The sequence below is a fragment of the Salmo salar genome, chromosome 01, assembly GCF_965601325.2.
Source record: "Salmo salar chromosome 01, fSalSal1, whole genome shotgun sequence".
Taxonomy (NCBI): Eukaryota; Metazoa; Chordata; class Actinopteri; order Salmoniformes; family Salmonidae; genus Salmo; species Salmo salar.
Window position 1 is genome coordinate 151,587,270 of NC_138291.1, and position 17,031 is coordinate 151,604,300.

The 17,031-nt window shown below is 43.5% G+C and overlaps 1 protein-coding gene across 1 annotated transcript in view; it reads left to right on the top strand.

The window, feature by feature from the left end:
- LOC106565912 (astrotactin-2) overlaps positions 1-17,031 on the top strand; it is a 449,250-nt gene that overhangs the window by 417,330 nt on the left and 14,889 nt on the right. The window contains exons 20-22 of the mRNA XM_014133602.3: positions 179-320; positions 10,578-10,678; positions 11,343-11,526. Of these exons, the coding sequence (XP_013989077.2) occupies positions 179-320; positions 10,578-10,678; positions 11,343-11,526 (427 nt within the window). The remainder of the gene's footprint in view (positions 1-178; positions 321-10,577; positions 10,679-11,342; positions 11,527-17,031) is intronic.

The window sequence follows — 17,031 nt, forward strand, 5'->3', positions numbered from 1 at the left end:
AATCAGATCAACATACAGTAAGTGTATTAACCCTGCGATTGTCTCTTTCTCTTCCTCTCCATACATCTATTCACTCGCTTTCTCACATTCTAAATCTCTTCACACACTGCACAATTTACATACTGTTCATCTTTTCTCTCTCTCTCTCCCCCTCCCTCCCTCCCTCCATCTCCTCTAGGTGAGTTGTTAAGTCTGGTGGACGACCTGCTCTCAGGTCTTGGTTCGTCCTGTGTGGTGGCAGGTCGGAGGAACGGAGACCATCCTCATTCTGTGCTCTACTCGCTGGTCTTCAAGTGCCTGGAGCCCGACAGCCTCTACAAGTAAGATCCCCTAACCTAAAGCACTTTGGACCTGAGCCCGTATTCATAAAGCCTCTCAGAGTGCTGATCTAGGTCCCCTATGTCCATGTAATCTTTTTCATTATGATTTAAAAGGCAGAACTGATACTAGATCAGCATTCCTACTCTGAGATGCTTTATTAATACGGTCCCCGATTTACTATTGCTTTGCACCATTCCAAGGGTGAAATTTAAAGTAGGCTAAACAACAAGTAGAAATGAAGGATAGAATAGGAAAAAAGACAGATGTTTTTGTTCTGTTGTTCACTTCTGCTAACTCTGTGGTAAATGTTGCACCACAGAAGTCCATTGAGTTGTCGCTACATTCAACCCTTCTCACCTGTGGTATTGTTCTAACACGATTGACTTCATCATTTTCTGACTTTCTAACTTTTATGAGTTCACTATTTCTATTACCATAAAAAACCTCCTTCTTAACCAATGGCATTGTTGTCATTTTTGCATCTCTCCTAAAGAGGAATGACTTAACACATAATATGTGGGTGATATCACCAGCCAGCACCACATATTTTCCCTGAGTGTCTGTACTCCCATTGGCAATGGGACTTGTTTATGGCCATGTTTTAATTCCCTCCAGTCAGAACACAGCTGGCTCAAATTAGGCGGGCGGCACATATTTTGGTCTCACCAGGGTGGAAGTGGTGGATGCTGGTGTTATTGTTTCCGTTATTGTTCCGTTTGTCATGAGGCCCTTTTCAATGGAAGAAAACATGGTCATAGTGAAAAACGAGCATCACAACCAACGTGCTGTTTGTGTCACACAGAGACTGGAGGAGACTGGAGCCATTGACCAGTCGGTCTGTCTGGTGATTACAGTCTGGGGCGGTTAGCAAACAGACAAACAAACCACCCCTCTTAATCCAATTAGTCATAAAGACTGAGAACCATAACACATTGAGCAGCAGGGAGGACATGCATGGAGGACACACACACTGTGGCAGGTCAGTTAGTTGCATGCACATGTCCCAACCCACTGATACATAGTAATATGTTCCGCAGTTGAAGCCCTCCTTAATCTATGGACAGACATAAGTACAGCCCTGAGTTCCTCAGCATGTGTGAGGGGTATAGTCAACCACACATCTTGTATTAGGGTTGTCAGAGAACACTAGAGTATACCAGGGACAGCTGTTAGTCAACTTTGCAGGTGTTTCATTTTGCACAGAAGATTCACTTAGTTGAGTCCTTGTCTTGTGTGAGTATCAAGATGGAGTAAAAAGAAAAGCCTATTAGGGGAAAAGTGGAGAAATGAAATGAAACCAGCTGAGTCCACATGGAGTCACTTGTGTGAATGTTCCATAAGCTGCCCTGCTGCCAACAGACACTATAATGGTTCTGTGTGTCTGTGGCCCCGGCAGGCCCGTCGTTCACTTAGTGTGCCTTTATTAATCCATACATCATCACAGTTGGAGACGTTTACGTTGCGCTGTTCGGAGGAGATCTCAAGCGACAATACATTAATCTTCAGAGGGCCCAGGGTCTGCAGCCCGCCTTCCCAAAGGCTGTCGCTGTGATGTGCATTTGATAGAAGCACTTTGTTCTACTTGGGTATCACTTCCCTGAGCCCTCTTCCTCTTGTCTCCCGATCTTGAAATCAAGTTATTTTTTTGATATTTTTATCAAATCAAGTTAGATGGGCAAGGCATGCTCCGAAACCAAACAGGCCCCAGATGAAATTGAAGAGGGGACACTCCAATCATCACACCGTGTTCCTCTCCTCTGAGCGCTCCCAACTGTTGTGTGGTGTTTTATGTTTGTGGGTCTGGCTCACTGTTTTCCACTTGTTTGTTTTGGGAAGCGGGCCCCTGCAGCTGTGCATGATACAGATAGGTCGTTGGTGCTTATGTTAAACAAGGGAATCGGGGAGTACTGCTGGGGGCAGCGCTACCCAGAAGCCAACAGTAGAAATCATAACAGCGTGATAGTGAGGGTATATTGAGAGGGTTGATTTATTCAAGATTCAGGTAGTAGGAGATTACCTTGCAACCGGTTGCAACTTCCTTCTTTCCCGCCATCTGGCTTTCGCAACTTGGAGGTCAAGCCAACCGAGAAAGAGAGGGAGAGAGAATGTACTTGGAAGCTTCTGCTTCCCCCGTGCTGAATGTACGGAGAGAGCGAGACAGAGACAGCAAAAGAGATAGGGAGAGTACCACTCTGTAGCTGTGCTATCTGTGTCAAGACACCCCCTCCAGTTTTGTTACTCCCAGATAAGAGCCCCATTTACGTCGGCATTACGTCTGTGGGCACACCTCGGTGCGGCCAACTGGGCTTCTCCTAATTGACGGGCTAGATAAGGTTTCCGGGCCGCCGGTAGTTTGGTTTACATTTGATGTACTCCAAGGTTGTCAGGCCTTAATGTTTCCTTTCAGGCCCTGGCATAGCTTGGCTTGGCTTGCTGCTCGCTCTCTCTCTCTCTCTCTCTCTCTCTCTGTCTCTCTGTCTCTCTCTTTCTCTGTCTCTCTGTCTCTCTGTCTCTGTCTCTCTCCCTCTCCACTGTATTGAGTGGGATGTTCAGCTGGGGAGTCCACTGTCATACATGCAGGGCTGTAAGGAACATGTCAATTCTTTCCCTTGGAAATGTTGCCGAGTCTGAGGAGTAGTCCGGAAGCAGCCTTTCTTGTTACAGTGTGGCCATATGGACATGATACATCTCACTTTTTCACATGACACTTGTTACAATTTGACTGTAGCTGAATGGAGTGGAGGAAGTTCAGAGTTAGTAGAGTAATGAGTTTATGATTTATGGTTGATGACTTATGCGGTATCATGAGGCTCTACATACCAGTACTTAGTAGTTATTGCAAGCACTAAACTATATAACAATTTTGCATTCATATCTACCTCCCCCATAAATATCTCCCTCATCCCAGACATGCTGACACAGAACCGAGACAAATAGCAGGACAAACAGGCAATATGGCAGAAAGTAAATCCCTAGCACCTATATCATGGGTGATAACTTTATACCTTCACCATATCCTTAAAAGCTATTGCTTTAAGTGAATGTAGTAAAAGTCGATCTGGCGATTCAGCAATACCAGTGAGTCTAGCATTTCACATCATATTTGCCCTTCATGGCATCATATCCTCTTACATTATCATCTCTAGGTTTTATTGGTACAATTTGAAGCCATGGTAAAAGTTACCCTCAATGTTTCTACCATCACCCTCACAAACAGAAACCATTCACAGTGATACCAGTCCTTATATCTGTTTCATATGACCTATTCGACCTGCATAACTGTCTTTTGAAGTATTGTTTTCTGACTTGTGTCGTGTATATGTTCTTTACTGAAATGCTGCTTTTTATATTGATTGATATATCATGTGCTTTTTATGTTGATGTCATGTGTCTGTTTGTCTGAAACTGTTGTGTTGATGCTGCTGTCTTGGTCCAGGTCTCTCTTGAGAAATAGATTTTTATCTCAACGAGATTCATTTGGTTGAACAAAGGTTCAATAAAATAAAGGCTCCAGTGCGCTAGATCCATTGGTTGGATCCATTGGTTGGTTCTTTTACTTCTCTTCCTTTACTGCTTTAAATAGGGCAAGGTTCAGCACCTGCCTCCCAGTGTTTTGGATGGTACTCTCAGGCCAGAGCAGCAGTTCAGAGCCCTAAAATAGAAGTCTTTAGAGGCAAGTGTAAATCACAGAAAATGACACAGCATAACATGATAAACTTGATGTGACCCAACCCGGCTGGAGACTTATGAGGTGTTGTCTTTATACTGTATACTCAGGATCCAGCTCCACTCTAAAACACGCTGCCAACTATCCCTCAGAAGAACAACAAATATGTCTTCCACGCGGGCGCCATAACAACCTGTGGCAGAGTACGACCGACGAAGGCTTTTTGAACAGCTAGTGAAAGCTTTCTTTCTTTAAACAAAGAACCTGCATGATACACTACATGGCCAAAAGCATGTGGACAGCCCTTCAAATTAGTTTATTCGGCTATTTCAGACACACCTGTTGCTGACAGGTTTATAAAATCGAGCACCATGCAATCTCAATAGACAAACATTGGCAGTAGAATGTCCCATGCTGAAGAGCTCAGTGACTTTCAATGTGACACCGTCATAGGATCCCACCTTTCCAACAAGTCAGTTGGTCAAATTTCTGCCCTGGTAGAGCCGCACATATCAAATCAAATCAACTTTATTTGCCACATGCGCCGAACACAAGTGTAGACTTTACAGTGAAATGCTTACTTACAAGCCCTTAACCAACAGTGCAGTTCAAGAAGAAGAAAATATTTACCAAGTAGGCTAAAATAAAAAGTAACACAATAAGAATAACAATAACGAGGCTATATACAGGGAGCACCAATACCGAGTCAGTGTGCAGGGGTACAGGCTAGTTGAGGTAATCTGTACATGTAGGTGGGGGCGAAGTGACTATGCATAGGTAACAAACAAACAGCGAGTAACAGCAGTGTTCGGGGGGGTGGGGGTGGGGGGGTGTCAATGTAAATTGTCCGGTGATGATTTTTATGAATTGTTCAGCAGTCTAATGGCTTGGGGGTAGAAGCTGTTGAGGAGCCTTTTGGTCCGCTCCGGTATCACTTGCCGTGCGGTATCAGAGAAAACATCTCACAGAACGGGACCGCCGAGTGCTGAAGCACGTAAAAATCATCTGTCCTCAGTTACAACACTCACTATCGAGTTCCAAACTGCCTCTGGAAGCAACGTCAACACAAGCATTGGAAACGCATTCTCTGGAGTGATCAATCACGCTTCACCATCTGGCAGTCCGATGGACGAATCTGGGCTTTGTGGATGCCAAGCGAAACGCTACCTGGCCCAATGCATAGTGCCAACTGTAAAGTTTGGTGGAGAAGGAATAAGGGGCTGTTTTTCATGGTTTGGGCTAGGCCCCTTAGTTCCAGTGAAGGGAAATCTGAATGCTACAGCATACGACATTCTAGACGATTCTGTGCTTCCAACTTGTGGCAACAGTTTGGTGAAGGCTATTTCCTGTTTCAGCACAAAGCTAGGTACATACAGAAATGGTTTGTTGAGATTGGTGTGGAAGACCTTGATTTTCCTGCACAGAGCCCTGACCTCAACCCCATCGAACACCTTTGGGATGAATTGGAACGCCGACTCCGAACCAGGCCTAATCGCCCAACATCAGTGCCCAACCTCACTAATGCTCTTTGGCAATTTTCCAACATCTAGTGGAAAGCCTTCCCAAAAAGAGTGGAGGCTGTTATAGCAGCAAAGATGGGTCCAACTCCATATTAATGCCCATGATTTTGGAATGAGATGTTTGCTGAGCAGATGTCCACATACTTTTGGCTATGTAGTGTATTTCCAACACACAGCCAATCCTACCATAATGAGCTATGTGTTGGTGTCCAATTGGTAATATAAACAAAATAGTTGTGATTTTACATTTTAGTCATTCAGCAGACGCTCTTATCCAGAGCGACTTACAGTAGTGAATGCATACATTTCATACAATTTCATAGATTTTTTTTTCTGTGCTGGCCCCCTGTGGGAATCGAACCCACAACCCTGGCGTTGCAAACACCATGCTCTACCAACTGAGCTACAGGGAAGGCTATAGTTGTATTGGTATAACCAGGAGCTGCCGAAATTGCAAAGACAAAGAAATGGTGAAGACAAAAAAATTATAATTTGCCAGCAAACCTTGCAACAACTAAGACCAAATTGTGTCTGTCTTTCATCATGCTAATAATGTCTGATGTAAGATGTGAAAACTTGAAGACCACACAAGTAACTCTTCATTAGTCTGTGAAAAGACAATCTGGTCTACCCAACAAGTACGATGTGTTCTTTCTTTGTTTTTATTAACATGGGGGCTTTATTAAGTGTAGTATCTCATGTCAAGCCCAAACAATATGCTTGTACCGAAAACCTGAATGAGCAATCTGTTTTATGGCAGGACTTAGAGAGATAAAACACCAAAACAAGGCTTATTTATTAGTGCAAATTACATCTTTACAATTTCCCCTTGTTCCCAGGCATGTCATGTATTGGGTGCTTTCATGTTAGTCACTTAAAATCACCCAATCACAACATGTGTAGACTCTGAGCTTTAGTTTAGATACAGATAGAAAATGCAGCCACTGCTACTGTAGTATGATCATATTTCTGCTCAAATCTCCAGTAATATGTGCAGGTGCCAGCAGTCAGTATGTAAAGCTAACCTGTAATTGATAAAACACGTTGTAGAGAAAGGATATTACAGTGTAAGCGCGGTAAGCCCTTTCTTACAGACCTGACCTGAGAAACTAAATCGAAGACGTAAATGAGATTTGAATTATATTCTCCCGGTGCAATTGATTGATTTGTGGACCAGCTCAATTGATCTCGGACCAACGTCTGATGTCATCAACCAGGAATCCCTAGGCTGCCTGGCTTCTTCTCTGCCTAGTATGCCAGAAATACTGCCATAATTGCTCTCTTTCTTTCTCTCTTCCCCACTCCCCCCCCCCCCTCTCTCAATTCAATTCAATTCAAGGGGCTTTATTGGCATGGGAAACATATGTTAACATTGCCAAAGTAAGTGAGGTAGAGCTCTCTCTCTCTCTCTACCTCTCTCATTCTCTCTTACCCCTTACCTCTTTCTTTTTCTGTCTCCTCTCTTTTTTTCTCTATCCCTCTCTCTCTTACTCTCTCTCTTCTCTCTACCCCCTCCTGTCTCATTAAATTAGAGGACAACCGGTACTTTATGGTGGCATTGCTAATTCAAACAAATATGGTTTTTGTTGAGCTTTCAAAACGATGGCACGGGGACAAAACCATGCACTACAAACATCCAGCTTCTGAGTGGAGCGAGGGATAGAATGGGTGGAAAAGACAAAGGGAATCAGAGAGAGGCAAGACAGATAGAGTGTGAGAGATGAATGGACAGAGAGCAAGAGAGAGCGGGTGTGTAGGGGGTTGGGTATATGTTGCCAGTATGTTACCCTCTGTTTTGACATTCTTGTGGCAGGCAGACCACGGCGCTCGCTTTGTTCTCCCAGTTATCGATGCCAGTGGTGAAGCCTGCCACCTCAGACTCCACTCAGCCCCCCGCTGCACTGCGCTGTGGGTGACAGGCCCGTTTATCCAGACCCTACTTGCGCTTCTGATTGGACATTTTGGATAGGAGTCTGATCAACAGGCCTTGTATGTCTGACCGTAGTGTTAACAGAACTGCAGGGGAAGAAAGCAGCCAAAATACCTTTTGTGGTTGTCTTCGCATAAAAAAAAAACACAAAGGCTAGAGAAAGTTTCTGTGGTAATCTCCTTTCACTATACATAATAGGACTGTGATTAGGCTGCGGAGAAAAGTACCTGTCTTCGATGCCAACCACTTAAACAACCAAAAACAGCAACAAGCTGGCAAGCTGCGTCCGGGATCCTAAACTAAACTCTACTAATTGCCTGATAAATACACCCTGCCCCCCTCCATTTACTGGCCAGTGATGTGACCACATAATTTAAACAATGTGATTGTTATATGTGCCGTTGTTTTGCTGGGCAGAGAGTCTACTGCGAACTTCGGACAGACTCTGGCCCCTTGTCTTTTGTGAGGTTCTTGGAGAATACCAATATACCACACATTTCTCTTGATGAATAACAAGATCGGACAAACTATGCGAACAATGTCAAAACAGGCCATATTACAAACAAAACAATCAGTTGGTGGTATTAAAACACAGGCTCTTCAAACAAAAGGCATAGTTTTTTAAAATGGACTCTGCCAGTGAAATAGCTTTGTGAAACAGAAAAATAAATTCTGCCTCCTATTTGATATTTGTAGTTTTGCATGTTCAGTCATGAGCAATATTCATTTTCACTTAGTGCATTCGAAAAGTATTCAGACCCCTTACCTTTTTCCATGTTTTGTTACGTTACAACCTTATTCTATAATGGATTAAATATTTATTTTTTCCTCATCAATCTACACACAATACCCCATAATGGCAAAGGGAATGCAGGTTTTTATAAATGTTTGCAAATTTATTACAAATAATAAACACATACCTTATTTACATTTACAAGTATTCAGACCCTTTGCTATGAGACTCAGGAGCATCCTGTTTCCATTGATCATCCTTGAGTCCACCTGTGATCAATTCAATTAATTGGACATGATTTGGAAAGGCATGTCAGAGCATAAACCAAGCCATGGGGTCAAAGGAATTGTCCGTAGAGCTCCGAGTCGACAGGATTGTGTCGAGGCACAGAACCCAATGGTCACTCTGACAGAGCTCCAGAGTTCCTCTGTGGAGATGGGAGAATCTTCCAGAAGGAAAACCATCTCTGCAGCACTCCACAAATCAGGCCTTTATGGTAGATTGGCCGGAGGCACATGACAGCCCGTAAAAGCCACATAGGCACCTACAAGGTACCTAAAGGACTCTCAGACCATGAGAAACAAGATTCTCTGGTCTAATGAAACCAAGATTGAACTCTTTGGCTTGAATGCCAAGAGTCAAGTCTGGAGGAAACCTGGTACCATCCCTATGGTGAAGCATGGTGGTGGCAGCATCATGCTGTGGGGATGTTTTTCAGTGGCAGGGACTGGAAGACTAGTCAGGATCAAGGGAAATATGAACTGAGCAAAGTAAAGAGTGCTCAGGACCTCAGACTGGGGCGGAGGTTCACCTTCCAACAGGACAATGACCCTAAGTACACAGCCAGAGGCCCAGCTAGAGCCAGGACTTGAACCTGACCGAACATCTCTGGAGAGACCTAAAAATAGCTGTGCAGTGACGCTCCCCATCCAACCTGACAGAGCTTGAGAGGATCTGCAAAGAAGAATGGGAGAAATTCCCCAAATACAGGTGTGCCAAGCTTGTAGCTTCATACCCAAGACGAATCGGGTCTGTAATTGCAGCCAAAGGTGCTCCAACAAAGTACTGAGTAAAGGGTCTGAATACTTATGTAAATGTGATATTTCATTATTCTTTTTTTTAAACATTTGTAAAAACAAAACAAAAAAAAAACTGTTATTGCTTTGTCATTATGGGGTATTGTGTGTAGATTGATGGTGTAAAAAATGATTTAATCCATTTTAGAATAAGGCTGTAACGAATCAAAATAGGGAAAAAGTCAAGGGGTCTGAATACTTTCCAAAGGCACTGTGTGTATTCTTCTGGACAAACCATCCTATTCCCAGCGGTTTTGCAGTTTAGATAATGGTCATATTCGATGATTCACAGATGTATTAAAAAACAATCATTTGGTCGCAGAATACTGCTTTTTATACTGCTTTTTATCTCCCCCAACACACGTCTAGCACTGAGTCACCATTTCAACTTACAGTATAAACCCTAAAAATAGAATACTAAGAACAACAATTACCGTTTGACCATATCCATGCCAAAGGACCGTTAAGGTATGGTTACTTTGGGAGTGTCCAATCAGCTCTGTCTGTAGATTACCCAACAGCCTTTGTGTTACATGCACATTATCTACATGCATGTTGGTAGTTCTGGAGCATTTCATGTCTCATACACAGCCATCATCTCAATAAAAGCTACTTCTATGAGAAAGACTGGACGACCTACAGTACAGTACTTCACAGGAAACCATCTCTCCAATGATCTATTAGCACCCCATGATCATCAGGGAGCAACATGGATGTCTTTCCACCTCGCTACTGTGTACAGTACTAGCCACGGCCACTTGGAGGTCCAGGGGAACTGAGGCCTTAATCTGTTTTACATTTGTGGAGAGCAGGAACTACGTCATTAGAGGAAGAGGGAGTCCCATTTAAAGGCGCTATTAGGTGTAATGGCCGTTGCTGCCGACTGGCTGGTCTGTCGTGTACCAGGCAGGGATCACTTACAGACATAATCGAATCCCCCTGAGTCCTTTACATACTCCTGGGTCTCAAGTCCTGGCCTGGCTCTGAGTTATGGCTATTTTCAAAAAGGAGTTCTGTTACTGTCAACAGTGGCTCATGAAAACGCTGTGCAAAGTGTAGGAGCCGGGTACACTCGGTGTATCTTGCTTTGAAAGGAGGTTGGGATGGAATGGCTGGAGCCACATAGGTATTTTTTTCTGTCAAAAGAGGCCTGTTTCTTTTGAGTTCCTTTGATTTCCCTCATACTGTAACAGTGCATATGAAAGGTTGTTAATTGTTGTTGACATATTAAATATGTCAGCTTCTATATTGTGTTATTTATTTTCTTAATTCTCTCTCTCTCTCTCTTGCGCTCTCTCTCTCTCTCTCTCTCTCTCTCTCTCTCTCTCAGGTTCACTCTATATGCTGTGGACAGTCGAGGGAGTCATTCAGAGTCTAGCTTCGTCTCAGTGCGGACCTCTTGTCCAATGGTAGATGATAGCAGAGCAGAAGGTACTCCTCCTCATACTCCCTTTTCATACTTGATATTCTCTTCCTACACTCTGTCCATCCCAGAACCTTTCCATCCGTCCTTTATACATTCTCCTTTCCCCATAATTTCTTCTCTCTTAACCCCCCCACAGACACTTTTCTTTCCCTATCACATTCCTCCGTCCTTACCACATTATTTTTCTTCATTCCATCTCTCCCTCACGCTTTCCCCCCTCCCCCCGCCATTCTCACCTCTTTCTCCTACCCCTCTTCCCCCTCTCTAAAACAGCCTGTTGTGATGCCCTTGAAATCTACAGCAGGTTACTCACCATCTCTCTCTTTCCACCCTCCCCCTCCTTCACCACCTTCCCACTCTCCCCATTCATCCCTCTCAGCATCCATTCCTTTCTCTCTCCAATATACAATATCACGTTTTATTCTAGCACCAGGGTTATCACCAGCAACTAGGTTTTACTTGTGATGGTGATCTTGGGTTGACTTGCCCACCTTCATTTGATATACTTATCCCACGTTTACCTGTGTTTTTCAAATGAGTGTCTTTCAAATGAGTGTCTTCCAAATGACTTCAACGTCTCCCCTCTTCCACCTCCTCCTGTGCCAGAGATAGCAGACAAGGTGTATAACCTGTACAACGTCTCCCCTCTTCCACCTCCTCCTGTGCCAGAGATAGCAGACAAGGTGTATAACCTGTACAACGGCTACACCAGCGGCAAGGAGCAGCAGACGGCCTACAACACTCTGATGGAGATTCCCCCTCCGCTGCTTTACAGGGTGCAGCACCACTACAACTCCCACTACGAGAAGTTTGGAGATTTCGTCTGGCGGAGCGAAGATGAGCTGGGACCCAGGTGAGGCTCGGAAAGGCTTGGAGACGTCTAAGTTGTCACAGCGATTCTGGTGCCCCCACGACATCTGGTGTCACTGTTTGTTTGGCGTCAGTGTCAAACGTGGTCTTCCACTTACACTGAGCGAAGTATCTGGGAAAATGGTGACGTGTTGTTGTCTATGTCCAAAAGTTCCTTCTTGTGGCTCAGGTAAAACACTTCATTAGTAAGAGATTATCCCATTGGCCGACAGATTTCAAGTATAAGTAACGATCAACCTAATTGGTCCAGATACTTAATATGTTACTGGTCTAAGTTGACCTATCTGAGCCAGCAGAACTGCAGTGTTAATGATCATGAAGTAAAACGGCAATAACCACTAACATTCTCAAGAATGCCTTGGGGTTCTAGGCGGCCTTTGGACAAAAACCACATGATCGTTTTCACCATCATCTTCAGTTTTCTGATTTTCTTTAATCTTTCCATTCCAGCAGATCTGAGAATGGCTGCCTTCCAACCCTGTAACATGAAGTTTTATATCCAGTCGATAAGTTGAATTTGTCTGTTACTGTAGCGCCACTGTTTCTTTATTATAATTTTTTTAATGTATTTATAGATTTTCAGATATAACAACAAAAACAGTACAACCCCAACCCCTCATTCTCCCATCCATCCATCCATCCAGCTCTCTCCCTCCCAACCACCCACCCACCAAGGCATCTATAAAAGTAAGTTAAATAGGAAATAAAAACAGAAACAAACAGTAATAGAAACAAAAACAATGATAATTAAAGTTATTATCTGCTCAAATGGTCACTAGAACAGACATGACTGCTTACCAAACTATGCAAGTTACACTAAGTAAAAGACAGGCTCTCCACGTATTGTATTAATGGGGACCAGGTTAAGTCAAACTTTTGTCGGTGAGTGTACTTAAGTGTACCTAACCTTCTCCAGAGGCAGAGATGAAATCACCTCCTTAACCCACTGCATAACGGAGGGTGGCTATGCAGACTTCCATTGAAAGAGGACAAGGCGAGCTAGCATTTGCCTGATGCGTGATAGCATTCTGGTCTGGTCTAGGGGAAGTACCCCAAAAATGGCACTGACCGGGTTGGGGCTAACATTTGTATTACACATATGTGAGAATGCCTCAGAAATGGGGTCCCAGAGGCCACTCAAAGACTGGACTCTGGTGGCATCTCAAACACTTGGGGTCAACATTTAGGTATATTTTTGCCAATCTGTCATTTGAGCAATGGAGTCGGTGCAAAGCCGTGAACTGCATAAGCCCATGCCTTATGCAAAATGATGTGTGGATACGCACAATACTTTGTTGCCATATATTATTGGGTAGCTCACCACCTATGTCTTGCTCCCATGCAGATTTTGTATTTGCAAAGGAAGGCGGATTAATGTTCTGTATTATGTTGTATAATCTGGAGATTGTGCCCTTCAGATAAGGGGTAAGAGCTAAGAAACTCTCGACTGGACACTTAGTAGGCGCGAGTGAAAATTAAGGGAAATGTTTTTTGACAAAGCTGCGAGTTTGCAGGTATCTAAAAAAGTGGGTATTGGGAATATTATGGTCAACCCTCAGAGTATGGAATGAGACGAATGTGTGATAAACAAATAGGTCACAAAAAACACCAGACCGTTCCTACGCCAGAACTGGAATGCCGTGTCAATCTGTGACACTGGGAAGAGATGATTAGATGTTCATGGGGAGAAGTCGCTTGCTTGTTTAAGGCTAAAGTGACTTCGGAATTGGGACCAGATTTTAAGGGAGTTCTTAACAATGGGGTTCAACAAATGGGTTCCAAGGTTCATGGGCATTGGGGAGCACAGAAGCGAGACAGGAGAAGTTGGAAGGCTTGACTGTAACTCCATGATGGCCCAAGTTGGACCATCCTTGTTTTCAAATGTAGAAATCCAATAAACACATTTAGATATATTTGCTGACCAGTAGTAGTGTAAAAAATTGGGAATGCCCAGCCCGCCCGCCTGCGGCCTTAGGTCTCTCTAGATATACCTTTCTCATTTGTGGATTTGACTTATTCCAAATGATGTTGGAAATGTAGCTGTCCAGTTGTTTGAACATCAACTTTGGCAGAAAAATGGGGATCATTTGGAATAAGTACAAAAACCTAGGTCGTACAGTCATCTTAACAGAATTAATGCGACCTGTTAATGAAATGGGAAGAGATGACCACCTTATGAAATCCTGCTTAGTGCGCTCCAGGAGTGTTTTGAATTTATGTTTAAACAGAGCCTTAAATGAGCCCCAAATAAGTAAAGACCTGATGCTCCACCTTAAATGGGAAATTGGCAAACCCAATTCCTTCTGCTAACTGATTAATGGGGAGGAGCACACTTTTTGTTAGGTTTAACTAATAACCAGAGAATGTCCCAAAATCTTGTAGCATGTCCAAGAGATGTGGTATACAGTGAGGGAAAAAAGTATTTGATCCCCTGCTGATTTTGTACGTTTGCCCACTGACAAAGAAATGATCAGTCTATCATTTTAATGGTAGGTTTATTTGAACAGTGAGAGACAGAATAACAACAAAACAATCCAGAAAAATGCATGTCAAAAATGTTATAAAATGATTTGCATTTTAATGAGGGAAATAAGTATTTGACCCCTCTGCAAAACTTGACTTAGTACTTGGTGGCAATCACAGAGGTCAGATGTGTCTTGTAGTTTGAGTTTGAGTTTATTTTATTTTTACAGGGACAGTGCACATTAATCAACGTTTCAGTAAAAGTGCCGGTTTTAGCCAGCCGGCTAATTTTCAACCGCAGTCCCTGGGCAGGTTATTAAAAACAATTACAATATAGACAATCATTGAACAGTGAGCACACGCAGAGTAACATAGGACAAGCAAGACATAGCATACAGACAGAGCAACATAGGACAAGCAAGATGTAGCATACAGACAGAGCAACATAGAACAAAAAGCAACAAGACAAAATCCATAAAAACAACAAAGTGTTTCCACACCTCACAAGCTACAGACAACAGACAACATGGAAAGCGGCAATACACAGCTAGGGATTATGTTCACAAGTCTGATTGACCTTTAGCCATGTCTTCATGCATTTTGTGAAAGTGTGATATGTGGTGCAGTTATGTGTGTCTGATGGCAGTGTATTCCAGACATGGGAAGCTCTCACAGAGAAAGCAGATTTACTAAAGGTGCTTTTCCTTAAGGGAACTATACAGTCACCTCTCATGGCAGACCTTGTGGATCTGCTGCCATATGTTTGGGTTTTCTGTTTTACAAAAATACTGAGTGGAGGGGGAGCTAGGCCATTTAGGATCTTGAATACAAGACATGCGTCGGTGTATTGCACAAGATTTTCCCAACTCAGGAGCTCATGCTTTCTGAGGATGTAACAGTGATGATGGCTATTGGGCTTTCTATCGAGCACTTTGAGAGCCTGTTTGTAGACAGACTGAATAGGTTTTAATGTTGTATAGCAAGCTTGGGTCCAACTAGTCAAGCACTATGTTAAGTGGGGGAGTATCATCGATTTGAAATACAGTTTTGCTACCTCTGTGGTCAAACAATTTCGTATAAATCGGAAATTAGCTAGGTTGAATTTGGTTATTTGAATTACCTTTTTCACATGCTTTTTAAAAGAGAGGTTGGAATCAAGTATGATTCCAAGGTATTTCAAATCAGATACCACCTGGAGCTTCTCCCCTGACACATAGACATCTGGCTCAGTAGCATCTGTTGCCCTCTTTGTGAAGAACATGCAAACAGTTTTTTTCACATTGAGATGCAAACACGAGTCACTGAGCCACTTTGTAACCTGGACCATTACAGTAGTGAGTTCTTGTGCAGCTTGTTGTTTGCTCTTTGCGTGCACATATATCACTGTATCATCTGCATACATTTGAACTTCAGACCCAGTGCAGACGGAAGGCAGATCATTAATGTACAGGCTGAACAGGAGGGGCCCCAGTATTGACCCTTGGGGCACGCCCACATCATAGCTAAGAGTGGGCGACAGCTCATTGCTCACTCTGACACACTGAGTTCTGCCTTCAAGGTATGATTTCATCCATCTCAAGGCATTGGGGGAAAAGTTGAACACCAGGTTGGTCACCAGGTTTGCACACATCTCAGAAGGGATTTTGTCCCACTCCTCTTTGCAGATCTTCTCCAAGTCATTAAGGTTTCGAGGCTGACGTTTGGCAACTCGAACCTTCAGCTCCCTCCACAGATTTTCTATGGGATTAAAGTCTTGAGACTGGCTAGGCCACTCCAGGACCTTAATGTGCTTCTTCTTGAGCCTCTCCTTTGTTGCCTTGGCCGTGTGTTTTGGGTCATTGTCATGCTGGAATACCCATCCACGACCCATTTTCAATGCCCTTGCTGAGGGAAGGAGGTTCTCACCCAAGATTTCACGGTACATGGCCCCGTCCATTGTCCCTTTGATGCGGTGAAGTTGTCCTGTCCCCTTAGCAGAAAAACACCCCCAAAGCATAATGTTTCCACCTCCATGTTTGACGGTGGGGATGGTGTTCTTGGGGTCATAGGCAGCATTCCTCCTCCTCCAAACACAGCGAGTTGAGTTGATGCCAAATAGCTCCATTTTGGTCTCATCTGACTACAACACTTTCACCCAGTTGGTCTCTGAATCATTCAGATGTTCATTGGCAAACTTCAGACGGGCATGTATATGTGCTTTCTTGAGCAAGGGGACCTGGCGGGCCCTGCAGGATTTCAGTCCTTCACGGCGTAGTGTGTTACCAATTGTTTTCTTAGTGACTATGGTCCCAGCTGCCTTGAAATCATTGACAAGATCCTCCCTTGTAGTTCTGGGCTGATTCCTCACCGTTCTCATGATCATTGCAACTCCACGAGGTGAGATCTTGCATGGAGCCCCAGGCCAAGGGAGACTGACAGTTCTTTTGTGTTTCTTCCATTTGCGAATAATCACACCAACTGTTGTCACCTTCTCACCAAGCTGCTTTGCGATGGTCTTGTAGCCCATTCCAGCCTTGTGTAGGTCTACAATCTTGTCCCTGACATCCTTGGAGAGCTCTTTGGTCTTGGCCATGGTGGAGAGTTTGGAATCTGATTGATTGATTGCTTCTGTGGACAGGTGTCTTTTATACAGGTAACGAGCTGAGATTAGGAGCACACTCTTAAAGGGAGTGCTCCAAATCTCAGCTTGTTACCTGTATAAAAGACACCTGGGAGCCAGAAATCTTTCTGATTGAGAGTGGGTCAAATACTTATTTCTCTCATTAAAATGCTAATAAATGTATAACATTTTTGACATGCGTTTTTCTGGATTTTTTTGTTGTTATTCTGTCTCTCACTGTTCAAATAAACCTACCATTAAAATTATAGACTGATAATTTCTTTGTCAGTGGGCAAACATACAAAATCAGTAGGGGATCAAATACTTTTTTCCCTCACTGTAGACTCCGCAGGGTTAGAGATGTATAAAAGAAGATCGTCTGCATATAATGACACCTTGTGAGTTATGTTGCCCTCAATATTCCCA